This window comes from Cavia porcellus, unplaced genomic scaffold (assembly GCF_034190915.1).
Source record: "Cavia porcellus strain 051 isolate PalLab524CR breed Dunkin Hartley unplaced genomic scaffold, mCavPor4.1 scaffold_28, whole genome shotgun sequence".
Classification (NCBI taxonomy): domain Eukaryota; kingdom Metazoa; phylum Chordata; class Mammalia; order Rodentia; family Caviidae; genus Cavia; species Cavia porcellus.
The window spans coordinates 40037033-40063003 of NW_026947511.1; the positions used below are offsets into that span (position 1 = coordinate 40037033).

Here is a 25971-nt window from a genome sequence, read left to right on the forward strand (position 1 = left end):
TTAGTCCACTGACTGGTTTGGCATAGTCCTGGATGTGATAATGTTAAGACCCACCCTGGGCATGTAGCCTGCATAAAATATAAAGGAGAGAAGGGTTGCTGCTTGTCACCTGATGCTTTTCTACTTTGCTGGGGCTGCCTTGCTGCCTTCTACCTGCCATGAACTGTATTCTCCTGCCTTATAGAGCCAGCCAACTTTGGACTGAAAACTATAACTGTGAGCCAAAATAAACCCTTTTTTCTTTAACTTTATGTGTCAGGTATTTTGTCTCAGCAACAAAAAAAGCAATTAAGACAGATACATTTAAGATGGAAAAATCAAGTAGTTGAGAGCCAAGTTTTTAAGTATATTCTAGAAACTTGAGCTGTACTCTCCCAAGGACAACCGATGAAGGCTAAAAAAGTACTGGTTCGTCTTGCTTGCAAGCGTGCCCCAGGGATCTGGAAGGCACCATACAGAGGCCAGGAAGCTGCAGCTGAGAGCTGTGTTTCTGAGGTTACCACTGTTTTCTCCCTTAGTGAGTGACCATTTCCTTTTCTCATAGGTGCTGCTAGTCCAAGTCACAAATCGCCTATCCTGGCTGAAAAAGCCCAGAAGCCCACTAGCTTTAGCACTCAGACAAGGCATGACTCTCCTCTGAGAAGATCAGCTAGAAGCCTCACCATTCAGTCTGGATTCCAGAAGTGTTACAGTTCCTGATGACAGCAAAGGCATCTTGGCTCATCTTGTGAGCGTCATAGCGGGTGAGGGCACAACAGCGGCGCAGGCTGCTCAGACGTTTGTCTCCTTGCACACGGATGCTCACAGCCAGCTGGGTGGCTACCCTGTCATTCTGTGGGTAGCAAAGGGTTAAGACCCAGAGAAAGTTACCTGGAGCATCTGAGTTTTATACAATCAAGTGTCAGAGAGAGAATTAGAATCAGGTGACAGAATGGTTTGGAAACAGTCTTGTTTTCCAATAAAATCCATTTTATTTCAAGTAGAAAAGGAAAAAGAAGAAAATAAAAGCTAAAACAAAATTTCAAAACACAGGGGACAACAATGATACATACATTGCACATTGTCATCCCCAAAGCATTAAGCCAGAGCACAAGACAGCTGCATTTAGTTGTCCAAACAATACTGGCACAAATCTTTCTCTTCAGTGAACTCAGAGAAATCAGTAGTATAACTATCGTAACTATTTTTTATATACATATATCATATACATGTTTTTTTGGTTTTGGCACCAGTGATTGAACTCATGACTTCACGCTTGCCAGATAGGCACCTGTGCCAGAGCTAAATCCCCAACCACATGTGTTGTTTCTTTCAGCTTCTCACACTAATGAGACAATACGATGTGGAAACAGTAAGTTTAAAATTCAAGAATTCAGAGGTAATAAGCAAAGAATGAGAGTTTATCCCAGTTCCTGTGTAAACAAGTGTACACTGAGTGCTGAGGATGCATAGGATACTGGGTTCGGTACTGGGAGGGATACACAGACAATTCCTGTTTTCCTGTCTCTTACACATTAATAATATCTATTTTATACTATACTAGAATCACATTTTCTGATTAAAAAATAGCTCAAATTTTTTTGCTATTTTTTTTTGTTTTGTTTTGTTTTTTTTTTTTTTTTTTGGTCTTTTTCCTTTTTATCGGTACCGGGGATCGAACTCACGACAGCCTGCTTGCAAGGCAGGCGCTTATGCCGCTGAGCTAAATCCCCAGCCCCTTTTTTGCTATTTTTGGAAGAACTGAACAAGACATAATTTAGATGATGGAACAGTAAAGTATCTATCTAGGCCATGTTGACAGACGATGGGAATAGAACAGAATAAATGAAAATGAGACTCTCCTGAAAGTCTTCTTATGGTGTCTAAGTGAGATTATAAACTGAGCGTGGTAACGCACGCCTGTAATCCCAGCGTTTTGGAGGCTGAGGTAGGAAGACTATGAGTTTGAGATCAGCCTGAACCACATAATGAGACCTTGTCTCAAAAACAAAACCAAAAAAACCTACCATACCATATTCTACTTTCATTCTATTTTCTGCTCTGCGACCCTAATCCAAACATCAAAAATCAGTAAACACCACATCTCCTCAGCTGTCCACAGAGACATCAGTGACATCTCTGTCCCTGAGTTCTGCTGTAGCAAACTGAGGAGGAAGGTCAAGAGGTAGAAACATACAGATGTGAAAGGTATCGAGGATCCCCTCAAAATCCAAGAGACAAGGAGATAAATGCCTAAGGTGAACAATTTAATGAGCACAACTGCTTTGGGGATGAGAATCCATTTGTGGAGATTTATATTGTCTTGACAATATAAACCAGCAATCACAAAGGAGTCACTGTTCACAAAGCCATCTTTTTTTCTTTTTTTTGAATAGGGTCTCACTTTATAGTTCAGGCTAATCTTGAATTCACTATGTAGCCCAGGCTGCCCTCAAACTTATGGCAGTCTTCCTGCCTTAGCCTCCTGAATGCTGAGATTAAAGGCATGTGCCACCAGGTCCAGCTCAAAGCCATCTTCCTGGCAGGGTGCCTACCATACCTCTCTAGAGTAGAGACAAAGCTGAGAGAGGCAGGAGAGAATGGGATAAAGTCAGGACCTGGTGGCTCTCACATGGTAACAGGAACTGTAGACAATAAACTCAAGGCAGGCAAGTGTAGTGGCAACAAGCAGGACCACGCAGAGCTGGAGGAGGGTGCTGCTGTGAGGATCAGGGGAGGCCTCTGGAAGCAGCATATGAGCAGGGAGCAAATGTGGGCAGAGGGGCAAAGACTCCTGGGGCATGGGCACAGACGTGCAGAGGTGCTCAGCCATCTGCTTTCCTGGGAAGCGGCCATGGGCTGAGACCAGAGGGGTAGGGTGGGGCAGGGAGCCAGGGTGAGATCAGATTCACAGCATTAGAAAGGGAAATCCTCAGCATGTGATGGCACAGGATCTGCTTAGCTCTAGAGTTTTTAAAGACACCCATCTCCAGGGATTCCTACTCTACTTCACTGGCTACAAAGTGGGGTGAAAGCTGTGGGGACTGAACTTTACACCACCTCCCAAGGACAGACAGTCACCACCAAATCCAGGCACAAGGAACAAGACATGGGGACGTGCTTTACTGCACACACCACTTAGAGAACTCTGAGATGTTACAAAGGCACATATACATCTGAGGAAAGCAAAAGCAAACCCATGGGAAAGGAACAAATATGCACAAACCACATACCTGACATGGGACTTGTATCCAAAATATGGAAGGAACTCAAAAATCAGTAACACACAATTCCTAAAGGGGCAACGGATCTCAACGCACCTTTCTCCAAAGAAGACATACAAATGGCCAGCACAATACATGCAAAGATGACTGGCTATCAGAAATGCAAACCATAACCACAGTGAGCTCCCATGCCATGCCAACCAGCAGAGTGGGATGTGGGAAATCACAACCCTCTTATATTGCTGGGAGGGGTAAAAATGATGCAGCCACCTGGGAAAGCCTGTAAGTTCCTCAAAATGCTACCAGAGCAGGGTGTGGTAGCACACACCTGCAGTGCCAGCTACTGTGGAGCGGAGGCAGGAGGTGAACAGCCTGGGCAACATGGAGACCTCACCTTAGAATAAAAGCAAACAAAACCTTGTGCACCAGTGTTCACAGCAGCATGTTCCTAAGCCAATAGGTAAAAACACTCAAATGTGCACTCACTGCTGAACCCTAAACATGTGGCCTGCTTACTCACTAACTGTTGCTCAGCCATAGAGTGGAAGTAAGCACTGACACATGGCACACTTCCAGAGCTCTGAGAAATTTAAGTTAGGTGAAAGACTTCAAGCTGGTCAGTCATCAAAGTCACATATGCAGGAGTCCACTATAGGAAATCTGCAGAGAAACGGAGAGCCACACTCATGGGAGCCTAGGCCGAGGGCAGGCAGGGAATGGGAGGGTGCTGACATGTGCAGGGTTCCTGTGGTGGCTGCTGAACATACCCTAACACTGATGGCAGAACACTTGTACAGTTCTGGAATATCCTGACACCACTGACATGCCACTTACACTTCAAATGGCTATATCATATGGTCTACGAAAAATCAGCTATTGGCTGTCTAGTGTTTGACACAATATTCCGACTTAAACTGCTATTACTGGCCAGGGAGTTAGCTCAGCAGCACAAGCGTCTGCCTGCCAAGTTTGAAGTCATGAGATCGATCCTTGGCACAATACATACATACATACATACATACATAAATACCACTACTCATCCCTTGGATGATGTTTAAGGTCAATGACTTACAGTCCCATCTCTCAGTGCCCTCCTCAGTATCTATGACTGACTGAAAGGCCACTATTTATTCTGGGTTGCTGAAAAATTAACATAAGAAAATCTGAAAAATTAGAGACAATGGTAAAGAGGGAGATGAACACTGAGGGGTTTTTTGTGGGGGAGGGAGCAAGGAATCAAACTCAGGACCTCACACTTGCCAGGTAGGTATTGCTAAATCCCTAGCCCCTAAACTAAGTTTTATCACTATGTTGGAAAATTTCTTAAAATGTCCTAAGCGGATGCCTCTTTTCTTTTGTTCTTTTCTTTCTTTCTTTTTTCCTTTCCTTTCTTCTTTTTTTTTTTCTTTGAGACAAGATCTTACTATATAGCACAGGCTGGCCATAAATTTGCTTATGTAGCCCATGCTGGCCTTAAACTCGTAGTAACCCTCTTACCTCGAGCTCCTGAGTGTTGGTATTACATGTGTGTATCACCACAACTGGCTTTTTTTCTACATTTGTTCTTACTCCACAAAGTTAAGAAGCAGTTTAAATTCTAAAACCAGCTGAATGGGTGGCATGTGCCTGTGATCCCAGCACTCAGAAGGCTGAGACAGGAGAATCACCACAAGGTTAAGCACAGCCTGGGTTACATTGTAGGATTTTGTGTCAAAAAACAAAACAAAACAACAACAACAACATAAATTCCAAAGCCCACCCCAGAAATAAAGAGAACCTTACATCTTTCTGGTCTTTGGTCAGTCTTTCCTCCAGTTCCTGGGCTAACTGCAAAAGCCACCATTGGACCTAAAAAGGTATTGTAATGTTAATCTCTCCCTCAAATACTCCAGGTCTCTTATAGCATTAGATAGTGCATTTGTTCAGTTCTAACCCAAAGGAATCTGTGTACCAATGGCTCCCCACAACCAGATCATCAGAAGTCCAGTACTATCCTGCCCAAGTCCAGGTTAACTTTCTTTTTCTGCTGGTATGGCATCTTGGTGAATTTCAGCCATGTTCCAGCTCTCAGAAAATAGACTTCAAATTGAGGTACAAAATGCCAGGCTTCCCAAATTCTACCTACTTGCTAGGTGAAAGGCTTCAAGCTAGTCATCAAAGTCACATATGTAGGAGTCCACTACAGGTGGCTCACACCTGTAATTCTAGCAAAGGGGGAGGAGGAAGAGGTCAAGGCTAACTTGGGCTGTAAAGCAAGACCTTGCCTTTAAAAAAAGTTTCTACCTTAAAAAAAAAAGAGAAATTTCAATTCCACTTTATTTCTTATTTATTTATGAGATAGGGTCTCACTATGTGGTTCAGGCTGGTCTTGAACTCAGTATACAGCCTAGGCTAGCTTCAAAATCGAGGCAATCCTCCTGCCTCAGCCTCCCAAGTACTGGGATTACAGAGAGATTACCAGCTTATTTCTGTTTAACTGAAAGAGAAAAAAGTCAATCGCAAGTTAAATGAATCAATTTTAAGACAAAAATAAACTTCTGACCTACTAAACTTCAAGCCAAACTTGGAGAACTGCTTGTAATTCTAGCACCCTGGGAAGCTGAGGAAGGAGGGTCACAGTCTGAGTCCAGCCCAGCCAACTTAGTAAGAGAGATTCTGTCTCAGAACAAATTAAACAAGAAAATCCCCAAATACTTTCCACAGCTACCAAAATCTACCTATTAAACCCTTTAAAAGAGACAGCACTGATCTGGACATGATGGCATATGCCTGTAGCCCCAGTTACTCAGGAAGCTGAAACCGGAAGATCACAATGTTGAGGTCAGCTTAGGGAACTCAGTGAGACCCTGACTCAAAATAAAAAAGGGTTGCCAGGCGTGGTGGCTCATGCCTGTAAACCTAGCACTCGCAAGGCTGAGGTGGGAGGATCATTGCAAGTTCGAGACCAGCCTGGGCTACAAAGTGAGCTCAAGGCCAGCCTGAACTGCATAGCGAGACCCTGTCTCAAAAAAAAAAAAAAAAAAGAAATGAGAACATAAAATAAAAAAAGGGCTAGGATGTAGCTCAGAGGTAGAGCTCCCCTTGGTTCAATCCCTATACCACATAGAGGCCGTGTTCTCAGGATGGGCAGGCTGCTCAGTGGTACACCCCTGTCCAGCGGGAACAGGGCCCCGGGTTCAATCCTCAGTGCCACAAACAAACAAACAAAAAGGCAGTGCTCTGTCCAGGCTGCCTGCTTACCTGCTCCCGAGTAGCCAAAGCTGTTTTTCCTGGGAAGTTTTTGCTACAGCCAATGGTTTTGGGCAGCTGCCTGGGTTTAACTGGATCATGTTCAATCCCTCGGCACATGGCATACAGCCAAGATCTAGTAAAACCAGCAAAAACATTGCAGGGCACGATAAATGATTATTCTTATTAAACTATCCATATTATATCACTTTTATCTTTCTCATACCAAAGGAGAAATGTGTCCAAAGTGAAAAGCGTACCTGACCTTTGACAAACCCCTGCCCTTCTCAGGTGATCCCAGGGTAAGAGCCTGGCAAGGACAGTAACACTATTTTGCTTTTTTTTTCTTTTGAGACAGGGTCTCACCATGCATGCAGGCTGGCCCTGAACTTGCTTATGTAGCCCAAATTGGCCTCAAACTCACAGCAGTCCTCTGCCTCCCCCTCCCAAGTGCTGGGATCATAGGCATATAGCCACCTTGCCTGACTGTTCTATTTTTTAAAGCAAATTAATCTGTCTATTGAAAAAACTGGGGATTTAGCTCAGCGGCTTAAGCACCTGCCTTGCAAGAGGGCTGGGGATTTAGCTCAGCGGCTTAAGCACCTGCCTTGCAAGCAGGCAGTCGTGAGTTCAATCCCCGGTACCGATAAAAAAGGGAAAAGACCACAAAAAAAAAAAAAAAAAAGAAAAAACTGCCCAGCAAGCCTCAGTTCATATCCCCAAAGTTTTTCATTTTCCCCGTTTTTTTAGAACCTAATAAACAGGGATTTCTAGGGGCTGGGGATTTAGCTCAGCGGCATAAGCACCTGCCTTGCAAGCAGGCAGTTCTGAGTTTGATCCCTGGTACCGATAAAAAGGAAAAAGATAAAAAAACAAAAAAAAAAAAAACACAAGGCAAGGGAACATCATGGCACATATAAATGATGTAATAGTACATACCCCAGTTTCAAAGTAACAGTTTCCATTGACCCCCTCCCCATACATGAAAACATGACTCTAGACTGACAGGCTATAGTGATCCAATTTTTTATTTATTTTTGCAGTGCTGGAGATTAAACCCAGGGTTCTAGCACAGAGCCTTACTGCCTAGTACCTTAAAACAAGAAAGACCAACCAATGAAATTAGTTCAAGGAACAAATGCTAAACATAGGTCTAAATTATACTAGAAGCTTTTGTCTATATTTGAACCTAGCATTTCCACAAAGATTATGATTGAAAAACAGTATGAATCACTTACCCATTCTTCTCTCCAAAATGATTCTGGAGCTGGGATTCAGTGAACTGGGTCAGTTCACCCATATATTCTATACCTAAGACTTCAATGACAGAGGCTCCTAGCTTTCCTCCAAGACTTCGGCTAATAATAAAGGAAACAAAGGCACTGTAAGTATTGAGTAATAGCAAACAGAAGACATGCTCAGCTGCCAGTAGCTCTCCAGAAGGTACAGGAAGATGACAGTATACACTCATCCTGTACACTCTTTATGTGCTGAGAATTTAGATACTCTGGGAATTAGGACCCAGGAAGAAAATTAGTAATAGCATAAAGGAAAGATCAGTCGTTAGCTATATAATCAACTGAATATAACATTTTCAATTGTGTAAAACATACTATTCCATTTGAGGGTTACATTCCACAGCTGGAACCTTTCCTGCTTGCTAAGGCTATGGTCACAAGTCTTGAGCCTGGCCTTGGAAAACCCTGTACTTTGTCCAGCACCTACCTTGCCAACACTGCTCCCACCGCTCACTGCAGAGTGGCAACCAATTATGTCTGGTTCCCTACGTTTTCCCCTTTGTCCTCAAACATCTAAATCAGTACTATTTTATGATTCTTGTCTGACTCCACACTATGCTAAACTTCAAAAGAGATTGCCATGCTGGTGTCATAAATCTCTCTCACAGGTCCTTCTTCTTTGTGTGACCTTTGGTAACTATCTGCACAATTCACTTAACACACACTCATATGAATCCCAGGAAAGCATTTTTACTCTTGGTGTGAACAGTATCATTAACCCTCATCAAGAACACACAACAGAAGCCAGGGGTAGTGGCACATCCCTGAAATCCCAGCACTCGGGAGGCTGAGGCAGGAGGATCATTGGGAGAGCCACCTGGCCTACAAAGTGAGCTCAAGGCCAGTGTGAACTGCACAAAGAGACTCTGCCTCAAAAAGACAAAAGCAAAGAAAAAGAACACACAACAGGTAAGCACAATTCATTTGATTGGTTTCTTTTATGCAAAGCCTGGGTGCAAATACCAGCACCATCACAACAGGGAGGGGAAAAAAAGCAGAATAAAAGGTCCAGAGAAAAGTTAAATTTTTTTTAAAAATTCAAGATTAAGCCAGGAATTTAGCTCAGTGGCAAATGCCTGTTTGGCAAGTGCGAGGTCATGAGTTCAATCCCTGGTTCCCAAAAAAATAAAATAGAAAAATAAAAATTCAAGATTAAGTATCTACCACAGGTCTTCCACTATTACAAACTCATTAAGAAAAAAAGTCTCAGTGTGTCTCTAGATCCAATATTTCTGAGGAACAAAACAAACTACAACCAGAGAGCATCTTCATGGGGACATGAATGAAACTACGGTGCTCCCCAAATACTCACATCTTACGAATAGGCATCTGGCTGAAGAGCTGGGGGACGGAGCCATGAGACACCAGGGTCTGGCGGTTGGGCTTGTTTAGTCCGCAGGCCAGTTTTGCCAGGACCTGGAAGCATGGAAAGTATAAAAACCTCAGTGCAGTCAGCCAACTTACACAGAGTGGGTGGAAACACACACAAAATGCTGCATGCACAAATGTATGTACACACACACGCAGCCTAAGGGCTGTCACTAATGGTTTCTAAAGTGGAAACAATGGATTCTACGCTAGAAACAAAATATAGACAGAAACTCAAGAAATCTCTGAAACTTTGTGATTGCCAGCATCTTCAGTGGCAAACGTGATCCACTGTCAGGATCCTCATTGCTCTTCCCAGCCTTCCACCCTCCAGTCATTTTCCTCTTCTATCTAGTCTTTGAGGTTGGTTCACCCATTTCAAGTTTGTTGGTTTATTTTATTTTTTGTTAAACAGGGTCTTGCTATGCAGTTCAGGTTGGTTTTGAACTCACTATGTAGTCCAGGCCAGCCTTGAACTTGAAGCAATTCTTCTGCCGCAGCCTCCTGAGTGTTGTAAGTGTGCACTACCACATGCAGCCCACTTCAAATTTAAAAAACAGGAGCTATAGAAGAAACTTGGTGGATTTCTTTGAAAATATTATGAAAACATTAAATTTGTTCTACTCTACCCTGCTTATTTACACTTCTTAGATTTTTTTTTTTTTTTTTTGTATATACAGTGCAGGATCAAACCAAGGGCCTCCTGTACAATAGGCCACATCACTGAATCATATCTGCAGTGCATATTTCTTGCTACAAGGTTACTCCTAAATTTAATACAATATATCACAATACAATATATCACAATCTAGTATCTATGATAGAGCTCAGACTCAAAATCTTGCTATAGGGGCTGGGGATTTAGCTCATTGGCACACAAGTGCCTGCCTGGCAAGCATGAGGTTGTGAGTTTGATCCCTGGTACCAAAAAAAAAAATCTTGCTATAATAGCAAACATATTCCTACCTATCAACAACTTAAAAATGAAAAGAAGTTAAACTTTTAAAAGGAATTCTTTTAAAATAGGCACTCCTTTGTTATCATTTGTGAATTATGTTTGGTGTAAAAATATAAAATGCTGGATTTAGTGTTGTATACCTGGAAATCCAACAATCTGGGAGGCTACGGCAGCAAGATCACAAATTCTCGGTCAGCCTAGGCAATTTAAGGGCTTAGTGAAATCTTGTCTCAAAATTAAAAAAAAAAAAAAAAATGAGGCATGGAGGATAAGCGAAAGTATAATATACTTAGGGCGCTCCACATAAGAAGAAATAATACAAAAATATTGAGCAAGTGAGAAATAAAATAGGTTAATATATATAAAAATACAAAGACTAGCCTCCTTTCTATGGATAGTTCAGTCATTAAGGAAATACTTTGCTTGTTAGCTATATAAAAAAGCATTTTCTACAATTTTTCACACTACTTCTTAGCAATGTTAAGCAATATTACTTAAACTATTATTCAGGCTTCAGTATAAACTTTTATTTTTCTTTTTGGTCTTTTTGAGACACAGTCTCACTATGCATTTCAGGCTTGCCTTGAGATAATGTTGTAGCCCAGACTGTTCTCAAACTCACAAAGATCCTCCTGCCTCAGCTTCCCAAATGCTGGGATTACAGGCATGTGCCACCATGTCCAGCTTTTCAATATAAACTTTAAATTAAAATCCTCTTAAAAGTATTTGGTCTCACTCTATAGTCCTGGTTGGCCATGAATTCAAAATCCTCCCACCACTCCTCCCCTCTTCCCTCCCCCACCCCTCCCGGGGGTGGGGGGAGGATCTTCCCATCACAACTTCCCAAGTACTGAGATTACATGTATGTACCACCATGCTAGGCTTTATATAGATGACTTATTTTTTTCTTTTTGAGACAAGGTCTTGCTGTGAGGTTCAGGCTGGCTTTGGGTTCACTTCTGTAACCCAGGCTGGTCTGGAACTCACAACAATCCTCCTGCCTCAGCCTCCCAAGTACTGGAATTATAGCAGTGTACCACCACACCTGGCTCTACTGGTAATAATTTAATTGCTGCACTTATGCCTATCTTTGCTTTATTTGACTAAAGATATCCATGTTTCTCTTCAAAGTTTATGCTAAGTTTCACCTTATTGTGTGAAATTCCAGCTGAACACTGAAACCCAGTCTGCCTTTCAATGGCTGCTCTCATTTCCTCCACAATCAGTGCCCCCACGGTGAGCTGCAGATCCGGAGAGGCGAGGTTATCAATCTGAAGAGAATCAAGCCACTCGTATAATCCTCGTTTACGCATCTCCTCTGAAACAGGTTGAAAAGCACCCTTAGACATTTAATCACTGTTCTCAGGCATGAGTCATATAGTAATTGGTCATCAGACTGCACAAGCTGGACGTGATGGCGCATGCCTATGTTTCAGCACACTGGACTTTTCAGTTGGGAAACCAAGGCAGGAAGAATGGGAGTTGGAGAGCAACCTGAGCTACACATAAGACCTGTCATAAAAACACTCAAAGACTGCATATGATGGTATTTTCTGCACAGCCTAGACATGCAGCAGGCTGTGTGATGTAAGTTCATGTAAGTGCACTCTATGACGTGCACGCAGTGGCCAATTGCCTGACAATGTGATATACTGCCATGGTTAAGCAGTACTGTGCTACTTCATGTAGAAATGCTTGGATTTCATCTACTTTAGATATTTACATTTTCTTAAGTCATGCCAGCAGAGAGCAGGAGCACTCATTATGTTAATAATTAGAAAATACTTCCTTTAATGTGTTGTTCATCTTCCTCATTGTTTCTAGAGTCTGTCAAAAAAAGAAATGTAGGGGCCAGGGATTTAGCTCAGTGGCTCAAGCACTTGCCTGTTAAGTGTCAGGGCATGAGTTCAATCCTCAGTACCAAAAAAAAAGAAAGGAATGTGTATGTACTTCAGTTTTTCTTTTCCTGGAGAGTGTATAGTTTTTGGAGGACTCCATAGGTGAAGCTTTACCTCTCTAACACACTTTTGCCTTTAAATGGGAATCAGACTGAAGGCCTCACACATGCTAAGCATGCATTCTACCAGAGCTACACGCTCAGCCCTCAAAAATTCCTACCTTGTTCCTACCTCACTACTTGTTGTTGTTGTTGTTAGTCTAATTTATTCTGGAGCCTTATAGTAAGAGTAGGGTCTTATTATGTAGTTTAGGCTGGCCTCAAACTCACAGTGATCCTCTTGTCTCAGCCTTCCTAGGACTAGGATTACAGGGTGCACCGCAATGCCCAGTCCCTACTGTGTTTTTAAACCAGTGTGTCCGTACTTCCTGTGTACCCAACTCCACTGCTGTGTAATCACAATCTTACGTCTTTTTAGCCTGGCAAACCAAACTCACAACTGTGGACAGTTCTAAATAGGACAGTGACATATTTTCATCTAAGTGATCTGAGCAAGTTTCCTCTTGCCTTGGATGTTTTTTCTCTTGGAGCAGTGGCACTATCTTATGGCTGAACTTGCATCCCTGGCATGAAGCCTATTTGGCCATGATGTATGATCTTTTTGATGATATGCTGCACTGTCTGCCAAGATTTTCTTAAAGAGTTTGCATCTATATTCATTGAAGACATTGGCCTATCATTCTCTTTTTTGGTCTGGGTCCTTGTCTGTTTTTGGAAACAGGGTAATGCTAACTTCTAGGAGCAAGTTCGGGAGTACTCCTTCCCTTTCAGTTTCATTAGAGAACTTGAGAAGGTTTGGCATTAGAAGTTCTTGTAGAAATCAGCAGTGAATTCATCCTGACCTGAGCTTTTCTTAGTTGGCATGTTTTTTTTTTTTTTAATTACTGCTTCAATTTCAGTACCCATGATTGGATTATTCAGAGTTTTCATTTCTTTTTCATTCAGCTTGGTAGTTTATATATGTCTGGAAATCTGTCCATTTCATCAAGATTCTCCAATACTTTGGAGTACAAATTTTCCTAGTAGTTACTAGTGAGCTGGAATTTGGCAGTGTCTATTGTGATTTTGCCTTTTTCATTTTTAATTGCATGAATACGGGTCTTTTCTTTCTTTCAGTAAGGGCTTATCTATCTTGTTTAGTCTTTCAAAGAATTAGCTCTTTGTTTTCATTAATTCTTTATAGTTTTATGTGTCAATTTCATTAATTACTCTGATCTTTATGACTTTCTTCCTTATACTAGATTTGGATCTGGGCTAGTCTTCATTTTGTAGGATTTTAAGGTGAATCATCAGGTTATTTATTTGAACGCACTCTATTTTTCTAGGATGAGTGTTCACAGCAATAAACTCCCCCCTTAGGGTGCTTTCATTGTGCCCCGTAGGTTCTGGTGTGTTGTACTACATTATCACTTCATTCTAGGAATTGTTTCATCTTTTCCTTGATTTCTTCTCTGGCCCATTCAGCCTTTAGGAGTCAACCCCTCATTTCTAATAAAGGTTTAAAATCAAATGTTGGCTTCTTTTCGTTCATTTTCCACTATGTAGTCATTGTTAATAAAGTCTACTTAAAAATGTTTCATACATCCATTCCAACACATCCTTTTGATTCATATTTTCTTTAGCCTTCAAGTTTTTTTTTTCTCCCTTTGGTACAGGGAATTGAAATTGGGACCTTGTGCATGCCAGGCAGGTGTTGAGCCGCTACATTATATCCCCAGCCCTTTTTTCTTTAATCTTACCTATACCACCTCAACTGCCAAATTGCCCTCTCCCCAGATGTATTCTACACACTGCTCACAACTTAATATTCTTAAAGACTAATATTATCAATCTTATCCTCTGATCAAAACTGCCATTGGGGACCAGGAATTTAGCTTAGCAGCACAAGTTTGGCTGGCAAGTGCAAGGTCGTGAGTTTGATCCCCACACCAAAAAAACTCCCAAAACACCTAAAACTGCCATTGGTGTTCTTACATCTGCAGAATAAAGTACCAGCTCCACAAACTGGCAGTAAAGACTATCAGCTTGTCTCAGTCAAGATTTATTAATCTTAACTTTATCTTTTTCACAGTTTCCTGGATATGCCATGTTTCTATCTGAATACATCATGTATTCTGTATTGTTGATTTTGTAATTCTATTCCCCTCTTAATTTAAATATCTGTATTTTAAGGCTTATCCCAAGTCTCATCTGTCACAAATCCTCTTTGCTAACAAACTAGCTAATTTCAGGTTGCCCCACTAATGTTCTTTAACTTTTCTGTAACAAGAAATAAAGCGTAACTGTTAACATATTCTGTAGCCAGGCAGGATTCAGATACTGGCTTCACAATTTAGCAACTGTGGGACATGTTATGTCCCACACAATTTATGTAATTTTCTCAGCTTCAGTGTCATTATCTATAAACACACACACACACACAATTTATGTAATTTTCTCAGCTTCAGTGTCATTATCTATAAACACACACACACACACACACACACACACACACACACGGTGAGTTCAGTCCCTGGTACAAAAAAAGTATACTACAAATGGGAGAAGAATAGATACATTATTTTAAATAAAGTCATTATCAAAGGTACAAGAAGATGTCTAGGAATAAGATGTAGACACCACTGAAGGGCATCTATATGAGGAATTCTTTGCCCTGAGAGATCCACCAAAGACCTATTTTATACAAATTCTTAGACAGGGCTGGGAATTTAAGCTCAGTGGCGTAAGTGCCTGCCTAGCAAGCGTGAGGTAGTGAGTTTGATCCCCAGTACTGCAAAAAAAAATAAAAATAAAAATAAAAATCTTTGATCTTTTACCTGAAACTATCATAATCAATTATACCATAAATGTAAGGTTTTATTCCCCTAATCTATTCTACTCTTAAAAAGTATTTTTGAGACAGGGTCTCCCTACACAGTCCAGGTTCAGGATGGGCTCCAACTTGTTATGGAATCTAGCCTTTGTCTCAATATCCTTTTGCCTCAGCCTCTCAAGTGCTACATTACAGGTGTTTGCCACTATGATTGGCTGAAAAAAATTTTTAATCTTCGAGTACACTTTGTTAAAACATTTATGCAGATTATATCACAAGTCTATGTCAGGGAAATAGAGTTGATCTTATTTTAAAAATCTTTTTTCTTTTGTGCCAATAACAAAATACAATAGAAAAGAGTATAAAATGATAATAGTAATACACACTTTAAAGCATTTGAGAACATAACAAATGAATAAAAAATATCTTTATGGAAGAAAGTTATGCCTTAATGAAGACATAATTGGATATTCATGTAATAAAAGAAATTGTAGAGCTGGATGTGGTGGCACCACATCTGTAATCCCAGCACTAGGGAGGCTGAGGCAAGAGATCACCATGAGTTCAAACCAGCCGAGCTACATAAACAAGTCCAAGGCCAGCCTGAATTGCAAGGTGAGACCCTGTCAGAAAGAATGAAAGAAAGAAAGAGAGAGAGAGAGAGAGAGAGAGAGAAAGAAAAATTGTAACTCCTATCATATCACATACACATAATGAATGGAGTATATATCTAAATGCAAAAGTCAACACAATAAAGCTTCTAGAAACAAAAAAATATGCTGGGTATGATGGTGCACAGCTGTAATTCCAGCACTCAAGAGCTGAATCACTGAGAGAGGTCGGCCTGGGCTACATGGTGAGTTTGAGGCCAAGGTCAACTACATAGTAAGATCCTAACTAAAACAAACAAACAAAAAGAACCCCAACATTTCAGCAAGTATTTTTAAGCTTAGATGATAACCAATCGTTAGTGAGAGCAAAGTAGAAACAGGAACTCTTGTGTACTGCCAGAGTGTGTCAGCTCTGACAGTGCCCCCAGGCAGCCGTAGGCAGCACTTAAAAAACACAGTTAACGGGGCTGGGGATTTAGCACAGCGCCATAAGCGCCTGCCTTGCAAGCAGGCAGTCCTGAGTTCGATTCCCGGTACCGATAAAAAGGAAAAAGACCAAAAAAAAAAAAAAACACAGTCTACTTGTACACTCTGCAGCCTACTGGTCCATTCCTGCAAACACTTCCCGCAGAGTCCATAGGTCCAATAGAGGATAAGGACATTCAGTTCATAATCTGAGTGTCAGAAGCCACCATTGCAGCCATCACCAGGAAGTTATCTGCAATTACGGTGTAGCCATTCACAAATTATGTCACAGGTAAAAGCCATTAATTATCTAAAAATTCAGCCACACAGATCTCTAAAATCACCACTGAAAGAAAACTAAGAGAAAAAGTGAGATGTATAATTAGCACACCATCATCTTGTAATTAAAAGCACAAAAAATAATAATGTATAATTTTAAAAGACACACATAGCTGGGTATAGTGATACATGCCTACAATCCCAGCATTTGGGAGGCTGAGGCAGAAGGACTGCCACAAGTTTGAGCCTAGCCTGGGATACACAGAAAGTTCAAGGTCAGCCTGAACTAGCAAGACCCTGTCTCAAACAAAAAATACATAGAGACATACAGCTAAGGCGATAAAATGTCAGTGGATAAGGATGAGCGGGTTGGAGGGCATGAAGAAACACTACAAAGAAAAAAATAAAATGTGGCCACCAAACCACTCATTGATGATAATATGCTATCAATTGATCATAAATTTTAAATAACTGCCTATATTTTTTCCTTTTTTTAATTTTTTTAAAATTTTTATCAGTACCAGGGATCGTACTCACGACTGCCTGCTTGCAAGACAGGTGCTTATGCCACTGAGCTAAACCCCCAGCCGCCTAACTGCCTATATTTGAGATCTCCCTTTAAAAAGTTCATCCTTACAGATGAGACCAAGAAACAAAACTATAATATATTTAACCCAAAGATAAAGGAACTGCTTAGTCAGTCTACTACTTTCTTCTAGTCACACTAACCTATGGTAGTTACAGCAAAAGTGATATTTACTTTCAAACAGATTTCAGTTTCTGAACATGCATATACCTGGAAAGATAAGAGAATTTGTATATCCTCTCATGTGAGTCCTTGTGATTCTACAGTAGCAGTAGTTTAAATTTCTTTTCAGTCATTCCAAGAAGAATCTGCATGACCAAGCAAAGCAGGCTCCAAAGGTAGGAAGCAGAAGCAATATGACGTTATGGGAGTACCTTTCTGACCAGTCTCTTCTGCTGCTGGCCTAGGGCCTTGGGGCAAGCCTTCGACGTAAGTAGTTGGCAACAAGTCTGCTGATATAGGCTGGCCTTGCAGCTTCTGTAGTCTCTCTTGTACAGCACTAGTCAGATCTATATATGCTTCATCGATGCTGGCACGTTCAATCACAGCAAAATGAGACATCACCCCCATCACTTCAACACTGGCTTCTCGGTACCTAAGAAGCACAAGAGTCACATACAAACGCAACCTTAAGACTGTCAGCCCACCCTCGCCCTCTCATAATGAACAATAACTTACATGATTAAGAGACATGTGGTTTAACAGAGACTAAACTATTAGTGGGGAGGCAGATGATCAGTAACAGAAGGAAAAGGGAAAAAAATCCTGGAGGGAAATTATGATAGTGCAATGCTAGCACTAGCAAGGCAGGAAGCATGCAGACCATGAATGTTCTACAGGACAAGTATTTCTCTAAAAAGGAAAGAAATGCTATGCACCGAAAGACATTTACTATGATCATATAATCCTTTGTTATTTTCTACCACAGAAGATGTTTGCTTTTGATTCTGTTTTCAAATAAGAGTAAATTTAAGCTGGGCATTGTGGCACACACTTATAATCCCAGTATTTGGGAGGCTGAGGCAAGAGTGCTGTGAGTTGGACACCAGCCTGGGCTACATAGTGAGGTCAAGGCCAGCCTGGACTACATAGCGACACTATGTGTCAAAGAAACAAACAAAAAAATTTTTTTTAAAAAGTTACCTTATAGGTAATGGATCAGTGAACAGAGAATCTGGTTTTCCTCAGGGTGGCATCTCACCATAGCAAGCTGACATATGGACTCTGTACTTCAGCCAATGAGTTCAGCTAACACTGGCCTGCTCATCATACACATATATTGCAACCAGTCACTTCTCGGTCTACACTCACTCACAAGATCATCAACTGAAGATATGTGCCTAGAATGCGGTGATGCAGCCAGGAAGGCAGATGGACTTCCTCAGGGTCAACTTTCTTCTAATCTGTCTTCTGTTTCAGTCATGAGCCACTATGCTGTCATGCAGCTAGTTTTCCATGACAGTACAAAGATGTTTGCTTTGTTTGGGCACTGCTATGTAATTTTAGGTTCTTTGATTCTGTTATATTTGTCATAAAAATGAAACTATCTGTACCTTTTTTTTTTTGGTGCGAGCGATTGAACTCATGACCTTGCGCCTGCCAGACAATGTGCCGCAGAGCTATATAACCAGCTGTACCTCTTCCCTAAGACACTTATAACCAATGTCCTAAAACAACATCAAATGAGAAGTCGGAGCTATATATATTGGGCTTTTATCCTTTTAATCCTTATTTGCTTTTGGAAGAAGACAGTCCCAGAGGAAAGAAGGGACCGATGTAGTCCTCCACACAGCAGGAAAGGATGCTCGTATGGCTGGTTGGTGCTGCAGCAGTACTTTCTTTTTCTTTTCCTTCTTTTTTTTTTTTTTGGTGGGGGGTACCGAGGATCAAACTCACAACCCCACACTTGCCAGGCAGGCACTTACGCCACTGAGCTAAATCCCTGGCCTGTATCAATAGTTTCCTCATAGCCCTTTGAATAAATTAAAGTTTCTGAACGATATAGGAAATTTTATTTAATAACCTAGTGTCTCCAGATAATTAGTAAAATGACTTTAAGTTGTAATACTTTTAATCATAAATTTTATGGTTTGATGAGGATTTTAAAAGTAATAATCTAAAAAAAAAAAAAAAGTAATGATCCAGTTGGGTACAGTGACACATACAGGTTAATGCCAGTTACTCCAGAGGTAAAGACAGGAGAACAAACAGCAAGTTCAAGGCCAACCTGGGAACTTAAAAGAGCTGGGCACCGTAGCACGTGATTATAATTTCAGCTACTCAGCAAGCTGAGGCAGGAGGATTACAAATTCAAGATAGTCTGGGCAACTTAGCAAGATCCTGTCTCAAAAACATTTTTAAAAAGGGCTGCCAATGTAGCTCAGTGGTAGTGTTCCTGGGTTCAATCCTCAGTACTGGAATAAATGAAATAAAAATGGCCATGGAAATAACCCACTGGTATGGTATTCATCAGGAATGTTTGAGACCGTGGGTTCGATTCCGCCTTGTTATGTTTTTCATCAATTTTTTTTTGTCTTTTTCCTTTTTATTGGTACCAGGAATTGAACTCACGACTGCCTGCTTGCAAGGCAGGTGCTTATGCCGCTGAGCTAAATCCCCAGCCCCTAAGCACATCTTCTTTTCTGGCAATAACTCCAATGTCAGGCTGGCTAGGCCACTCTACTTTTAGTCTTCTAATTCATAGATGAATTAGTCTTCTAATTCAGCTATCTTGAGTTCCAGGTCAAAGTGTAATACTATACCACACAGTACTATACCATGAGAATGTAAATACTGGAATCTAAAAAGAGTAAATGTAAATCCCTAGTCTTCTACTAAGCTGTGTGAACTTACTTTAACCTCTCTAAACTTGATTCCTTATCTATAAAGGGAAGAATATTGGTATCTTTTAATAATGTGAGATTTCAAAGCAGTACAGCCTATAAGGAGCATCAGGTAATACCTTGAATGTGATATACGCTGAGTACATTTGCCTATTAGGATTATTATGGGCTGCAGCTTCTTCCTACCTTTATACATGTCTCTCATTTCAAGGCTAAACTTCTAAAATTTGTGGAAAGTCTACTCAATTCACAAACAGAAAGATGCAGGTATGGTAGCACATGCCTGTAATCCCAGCCCTCAGGAGGCCTAGGCTGAAGCATTATTACAAATTCAAGGCTAGCCTGGCCTACATATTGAGTTCAAAGCAGTTTGAGGCACATAGTAAGATCCTGTCTCAAAAAAACAAAACAAATGAAACAAAATAAAACAAAGCACAGAAAGCAATTATCTTTATTTATTTAGCTTTGGCAGACAATATTTTGTATTTAACATTAGCAAATAATTTAAAATATTGCACTAAAATGTGAGTTTGAGGTTTCCCTGGAAATATTTAAGTTTTATGGTCTTCTAAAATCACTTTAGGCTTTTGGACTAAGAACATGGAAAATTTTTTTAAAATGTGAATTGGTATTAAATTTTAATTATCATGGGGCTGGGGATTTAGCTCAGCGGCATAAGCGCCTGCTTTGCAAGCAGGCAGTCGTGAGTTCGATCCCTGGTACCGGGAAAAAAAAATTTTTTTTAATTATCACAACCTAGCTAGGCCTGGTGGTGCACACCTGTAATCTCAGCGCTCAGGGGGCTGAGGCAGGAGGATTACCATGAGTTTGAGGCCAGCTTGAATTACAGAGCAAGGCCCTGTCTCAACTTCCCTCCAATAAACAAAATTGTAATAATTTTAAACAACTAAAGAAATAAGTGGTTATCAGAGAAGCAGTGATTATAATACTAGTTCTGAACAATTAATTACCGAAATAGAATGTCAAAACCTTTCTGTTTTCATTTCACAGAGCTAAGACGTTGCCAAAGGGAACTTTTCAGATGTTATTTACACAAAAGTACCCTGAAATATCAGTTTCAACCCTTATGAATTATTATTTTCTGACTTTCCACATCCCGTTAACCTTTTTTTCTTACTTGGTAAGGTTAGCTTTTCCCCGGGATTCACGAACTTGTGCCAGTAGAAGATCTGGACATAACTTCTTAGCATCATCGGCCCACATATTTCTAGTCACCCCAAATGCCCGAGCTTCATAACTCACTGCAATTATTCTAAGGAAGGAAAAAAAAAAGAGGGACCAAAGTAAAAATCTTACATTAAGCAGGAATAGGCCATGGACACATAAAGTTCGAGACTTTCTGACCACAGATACCATTCGATTCTAAAAGCAGCAGCTTAGAAATCTCAGAGACAAAAGCTCACATACCACCACTGTATCTCCACGGATTAAAGCAGCTCTACACAGTCACAACAGTATCAGTACATACCCACCACCTTTCCAGGATTTATACTGCACAACTGCACAAGGTTTATTCCTCAAATGAGGGTTTTGCCGCTGTTCCACTTGCACAAAGAAACAGTCCATGTCCACAAGAGCAACCACTCGGTCTTGTCCAGTTTCCATTTGTTCTGTAAGAAGACAGTTCATGGAGTCAGAGAGATGTTAATGCCAAATGCCAGGGGAGACTGTACTTCCAGTCTTTCGCTGATGAGTTACCATAAGCCGGGAGCAAGGGAACTAAAAGGAATGCAAGACATTGTCACACACCGCTGGCATGAGCATAATTAATACAACTTTACAAGGTAACAAATATTAAAAACTTTAAAAGTAATTCCTCCTCAAAAGAATCAAACATTTCACACTTTTGTGAACACTCATTAGGTGTGTAAAAACAGGCTCAGCATCATTGCTCATGAGGAAATGCAAACACAAACCACAATGCATAGGTAGAAAGCACCGAAAATAGAGAAGCGTCGCAGAGCACCCTGGAACTCACCACAGCGGGGACAACGCTTTCTGGTTTTGAAGCACCAGTCAACATGGAGCTCTGGTTTTGTGGGTATAACAAAGTTTCTAAACACACATAAAGCATATCGGGTTAAGAATCTGGTAAGTCCAAAGGCCTTACTGTCAAAAGCAAAAATTAACTTTCAAAAGAAATCTATGTTATATGAGAAAAATTACCTACTGACTGTTGCCTACAGCTACTTTAGCTAGTAGTGGGACTCAGTATCCTGTGGGAGAATTTAACAAGGTAATGACATGTAAATACTGGCATTTCATTTCTTCTGTGCGCTGCCTGCCTCGGCTTTCAGGGCATTTTACCCTCACAGTTTTGACTAAAATCCTAAAAAATATTCCATGCTTCACATTAACCTTACTTGACAACTAAAAAGGCACTTATGCCGCTGAGCTAAACCTCCAGCCCCCAGGGAAGCTTAATTTTATAAGACAATGTATTTTTATTTTGTTTTGTTTTGAAACAGGGTTTCACTATGTAGTTCAGTTGGCCTTAAAAATACGAATACTGAATATATATATTTCTTTGTCAGGCTCTAAACAATGCAATGTAACAACTATTTACAACTCATCTACATTATATAGTAAATCTCTGATTTAAGAACATCCCAGTTAAGCCGGGGGTGATGGCTCACGCCTGTAATCCCAGCACTCGGGAGGCTGAGGTGGGAGGATCGTTGTGAGTTCTAAACCAGCCTGGGCTACAAAGTGAGCTCAAGGCCAGCCTAAACTGCATAGCGAGACCCCGTCTCAAAAAGACAATAAAAGAGAACATTCCAGTTGCAAACTTTCACAAATACGAATGGACCTTGCATTAGAATTATTCATAGGTGCAGATGAATAGCTCAGCTGTTATACACTGTCACAGTTGTGCTGCTGTATGCTCACTGTACAATGTGGTATGTACAGTAGTAAAGCGCCCAATCAGAGCCCAGGATATGAGAAAGGAAAAGGAGTGGTGATGTGGAGGGGACTGCTAAGAAGCACAAGGCAATAACCATGGAAACAAAAGTACAAGTACAGTATATGACTTACTTTGTCAGACTTTGTTCTCCCAGAACAGACTGTGTTCAAAAGTTGGGGACTTGGGGCCGGGGATTTAGCTCGGCACAAACATTTGCCTGGCAAGTGTCAGGTCATGAGTTCAATCCCCAGTACCAAAAACAAAAAAAGATCAAAAGAAAGCGGGGGCTGGGGCTGGGGATTTAGCTCAGCGGCATAAGCGCCTGCCTTGCAAGTTCCATCCCTGGTACCGATAAAAAACCAAAAAAGACAAAAAAAAAAAAAAAAAAAAAAAAAAAAGCGGGGACTTACTGTATTAGGTATGATAAATATTCTAGAAATGATTCAAAGTATTTTGTCAGAGGCTTAAGTTGTCACTTCCTTAACATTCTCAAGGTTGTGGACTTTATCCCCAGTGCCAACTAGTCTATGGGAGGATGTGCACAATTTTATATGCAAACACTACATAATTTTTGTCTTTTTCGTTTTTATCAGTACCAGGGATCAAACTCATGACCACACACTTGCAAGGCAGGCGCTTATGCCACTGAGCTAAATCTCCAGCCCCAATTTTTTTTTTTTTTTGAGACAGGTTATGCAAGTCAGGTCAGGCTGATCTTGAACTCACTATGTACCCCAGGCTGGCCTCAAATGTGTGGTGATCCTCTTGCCTGAGCCTCCCAAGTGCTGGGATTACAAGTGTAAGGGTTATGTTGTTCTATACAAGACCTTAGCATTCGCAAATTTTAATATCCTGTGGGAGTATACCGGAACCAATCATCCCATGGACAACTATATAACATAGAATTTATTTTTTTAAAAAATCATAATTATTAAAATTAAAAAATGAACACTGATAAAACTTTGACTCAACTACAAGCTGATTGGGTTTCACTGGTTTTTCCATGACTGCATTTCTCTAGTCTTGATTCCAATGTAGGATGTCTCCTTAGTCTCTTCCAATCTGTGCTCTCCCTTTTGGTCTTTCTTTGATTTTCATGACCTTGACACTTGCGGGCAGGGACAGTGTGGGGGCTTGAACCCCAGGTCTTGTGTTTGCTATCAATTTACATTCCCCTGAACTCTACTTCCCATCATTTTTAATGAGTACTGATCAGTTATTTTGACAATGTCTTTTTGTTACTGTTTCACATTAGGCTAAGACTATGCATTTCTGGCAATGATATCATAGAAATCATGCTTTCATTTTATCATATGGGGGAAGGAGTTACAATGTCAATACAATGTTAACCATAATCAGTTAGTTAAAATGATGTTTGCCAGGCTTCTCAGTGTAAAAGTTACTATTTTTTTCTTTTGTAATAAGAAATATAGTGAGAGAGACCAGGCTTCTCAGTGAAAAAGTTACTATTTTCTTCTTTTGTAACTAAGAAATAAAGTGAGAGAGAACATTTTGAGACATTTGAGTAACTATCCTGTTACTCTTCAAACTTTCAATCACTAAGCAATTGTGAGTACAAGGTATAATAATTACTTTGTTACAACTACTTTCTTTTTTTTTTTTTTTTTTTTTTTGTCTTTTTCATTTTTTTTATGGGTACCGGGATCGAACTCACGACCGCCTGCTTGCAAGGCAGGTGCTTATGCCGCTGAGCTAAACCCCCAACCCCTAACAATTACTTTCTGATTATGGAAATATCTGAACACAAAATGGAAAAGGTTCTCTATGATTGGCAGGCAGACATAAAGATATGCATAGTATGAATGGTAGAATAGAAAAACCTTACCCATTCGAGACGGAATACTGTTATTTAACATTATTAGTAATCTGGAAGAAGAAATATAAAACATTGCTACATACTGGAATCACCTGAAAATTTTAAATAACATGGCTGGGCTGGGGATTTAGCTCAGTGGCCTAAGCGCCTGCCTTGCAAGTGCATGGTCACGAGTTTGATCCCCAGTACCAAAAATAAATAAATAACTTTACTGACTTCCACCCCAGACATCCTCATTTAATTGGTATAGATCTGACCTGCCATCCTGATTTGTAACTCGTTAAGCAAATCTGATTATATACAGCAGAATTGAGGAACCACTGGCCTAAAATAAATAAGATATGAAAACACCAGAAATTCATGATTTAAATATAAGAAACACAGGTTATACACTTGAGTGAGCACACAACTGTATTCTTTAAAAAGTTTTTCAAAAACTAACAGTTACCATTAAAAAAAAAAAAACTCATGCACCCACAAAGCTGGAAGATTAATGGGGAAAAAAACATTTAAGAAAATCAAGAGTAATGAAGGCATTTATTCCTGTGAATTCCTATTGACCACTTACCTAAAACAAGCAGATACTTTAGACACTATAATTTAAACCCATGTTAGAAATTCTTTTTCCTTTTAAGTATCTCTTCTCTAGGATAAAGAAAGTTACACCAAAAGTGAAATAAGAAGCAGTGACTTAGTAGCAAACATTTCACTAGGTAACCCCCCCCCCAAAAAAAAAATCACAGAAAGAGGGCGATCTCAGCACCCAGAAGCCTGAGGCAGGAGGTTCTCGAGTGGAGACAAGCCCGGATTACACAGCAAGACCTTGTGCACCACTCCCATCACAAAATAGATATGCGGACAAGATGAGCCACAGAGGCTTCAGTCTACATATTTACTGGAGAAGATAAGACTTTTATAACGATGGAGAATGAACAAACATGCTTTCTGCCAAGATCCTGCTTCAGGATAAGGACTACACCACTCTGAGTTCTTACATTTTGACGAATCATGAAAACTGCACAAGTCTTCAATGATTGGCAATTCTTCGCCTTTAAATATCCCGAGTTGCACAAAACAAGTTTGGAGCCCAGCAGGCTGAAACTCGTGAAGGAAAATAAGTGCGCGGGCAGAGAAAGCTTTAAGAACTACAGGGAAATATTTGTCTTTTCTACCAGAAAAATCTCAAGATCTTCCCTCTGTGATCAGCTTGTTCTCACTTGCAACCCAGTTGTGTCACTTCTCATTCTATTTCATAAACCAGCAGCCAATAAGGAGTCTGAAGACAGTGACACCGGACGCCTCTCAGTTTCCTTACCTAGGCGACAAACACCTGGGACCAAGCTGTCAACGACAGACGCAGGGATCAGGATCCACCAGAGAAAAAGCTGTCTCCTCACCCTTCCGGGGGCGGGGCAATAGTCGAGAGAGATTCGGTTCCCTCCAAGGCAGAGAATCCCGCAAGCATCTCAGGAGCGCGCCGCCAGGAACACGACTGGAGAGCCAGCGCAGTCCAGACTGACACCAGACAGCGCGCGCGCTACAAGTGGCCGTTGACGCGCCTGCGCACAATGGCCTTCCGCCACTCGCTCCGCCCACCAAG

General features: G+C 40.7%; 2 protein-coding genes across 3 annotated transcripts in view; one reads left to right on the forward strand and one right to left on the reverse strand.

The window, feature by feature from the left end:
• The window catches only part of Gtpbp2 (GTP binding protein 2), a 15392-nt gene extending 13551 nt beyond the window's left edge, over positions 1-1841 (forward strand). Inside the window, exon 12 of the mRNA XM_005005365.4 lies at positions 545-1841. Within this exon, the coding sequence (XP_005005422.1) occupies positions 545-640 (96 nt within the window). The 3' untranslated portion in view covers positions 641-1841. The remainder of the gene's footprint in view (positions 1-544) is intronic.
• The window catches only part of Polh (DNA polymerase eta), a 27953-nt gene extending 2039 nt beyond the window's left edge, over positions 1-25914 (reverse strand). Inside the window, exons 1-11 of one of the 2 annotated variants that reach the window (XM_013156757.3) lie at positions 25687-25914; positions 21608-21684; positions 21098-21239; positions 20747-20881; positions 17140-17360; positions 11204-11373; positions 9042-9145; positions 7670-7789; positions 6444-6567; positions 4986-5051; positions 663-832 (exon numbers count right to left, since the gene is read on the reverse strand). In XM_013156757.3, the coding sequence (XP_013012211.1) occupies positions 663-832; positions 4986-5051; positions 6444-6567; positions 7670-7789; positions 9042-9145; positions 11204-11373; positions 17140-17360; positions 20747-20881; positions 21098-21234 (1247 nt within the window). In that variant the 5' untranslated portion in view covers positions 21235-21239; positions 21608-21684; positions 25687-25914. The remainder of the gene's footprint in view (positions 1-662; positions 833-4985; positions 5052-6443; positions 6568-7669; positions 7790-9041; positions 9146-11203; positions 11374-17139; positions 17361-20746; positions 20882-21097; positions 21240-21607; positions 21685-25686) is intronic. The other variant, XM_003473841.5, reaches the window with a different exon arrangement.
• Positions 25915-25971: the final 57 nt, after the last annotated feature.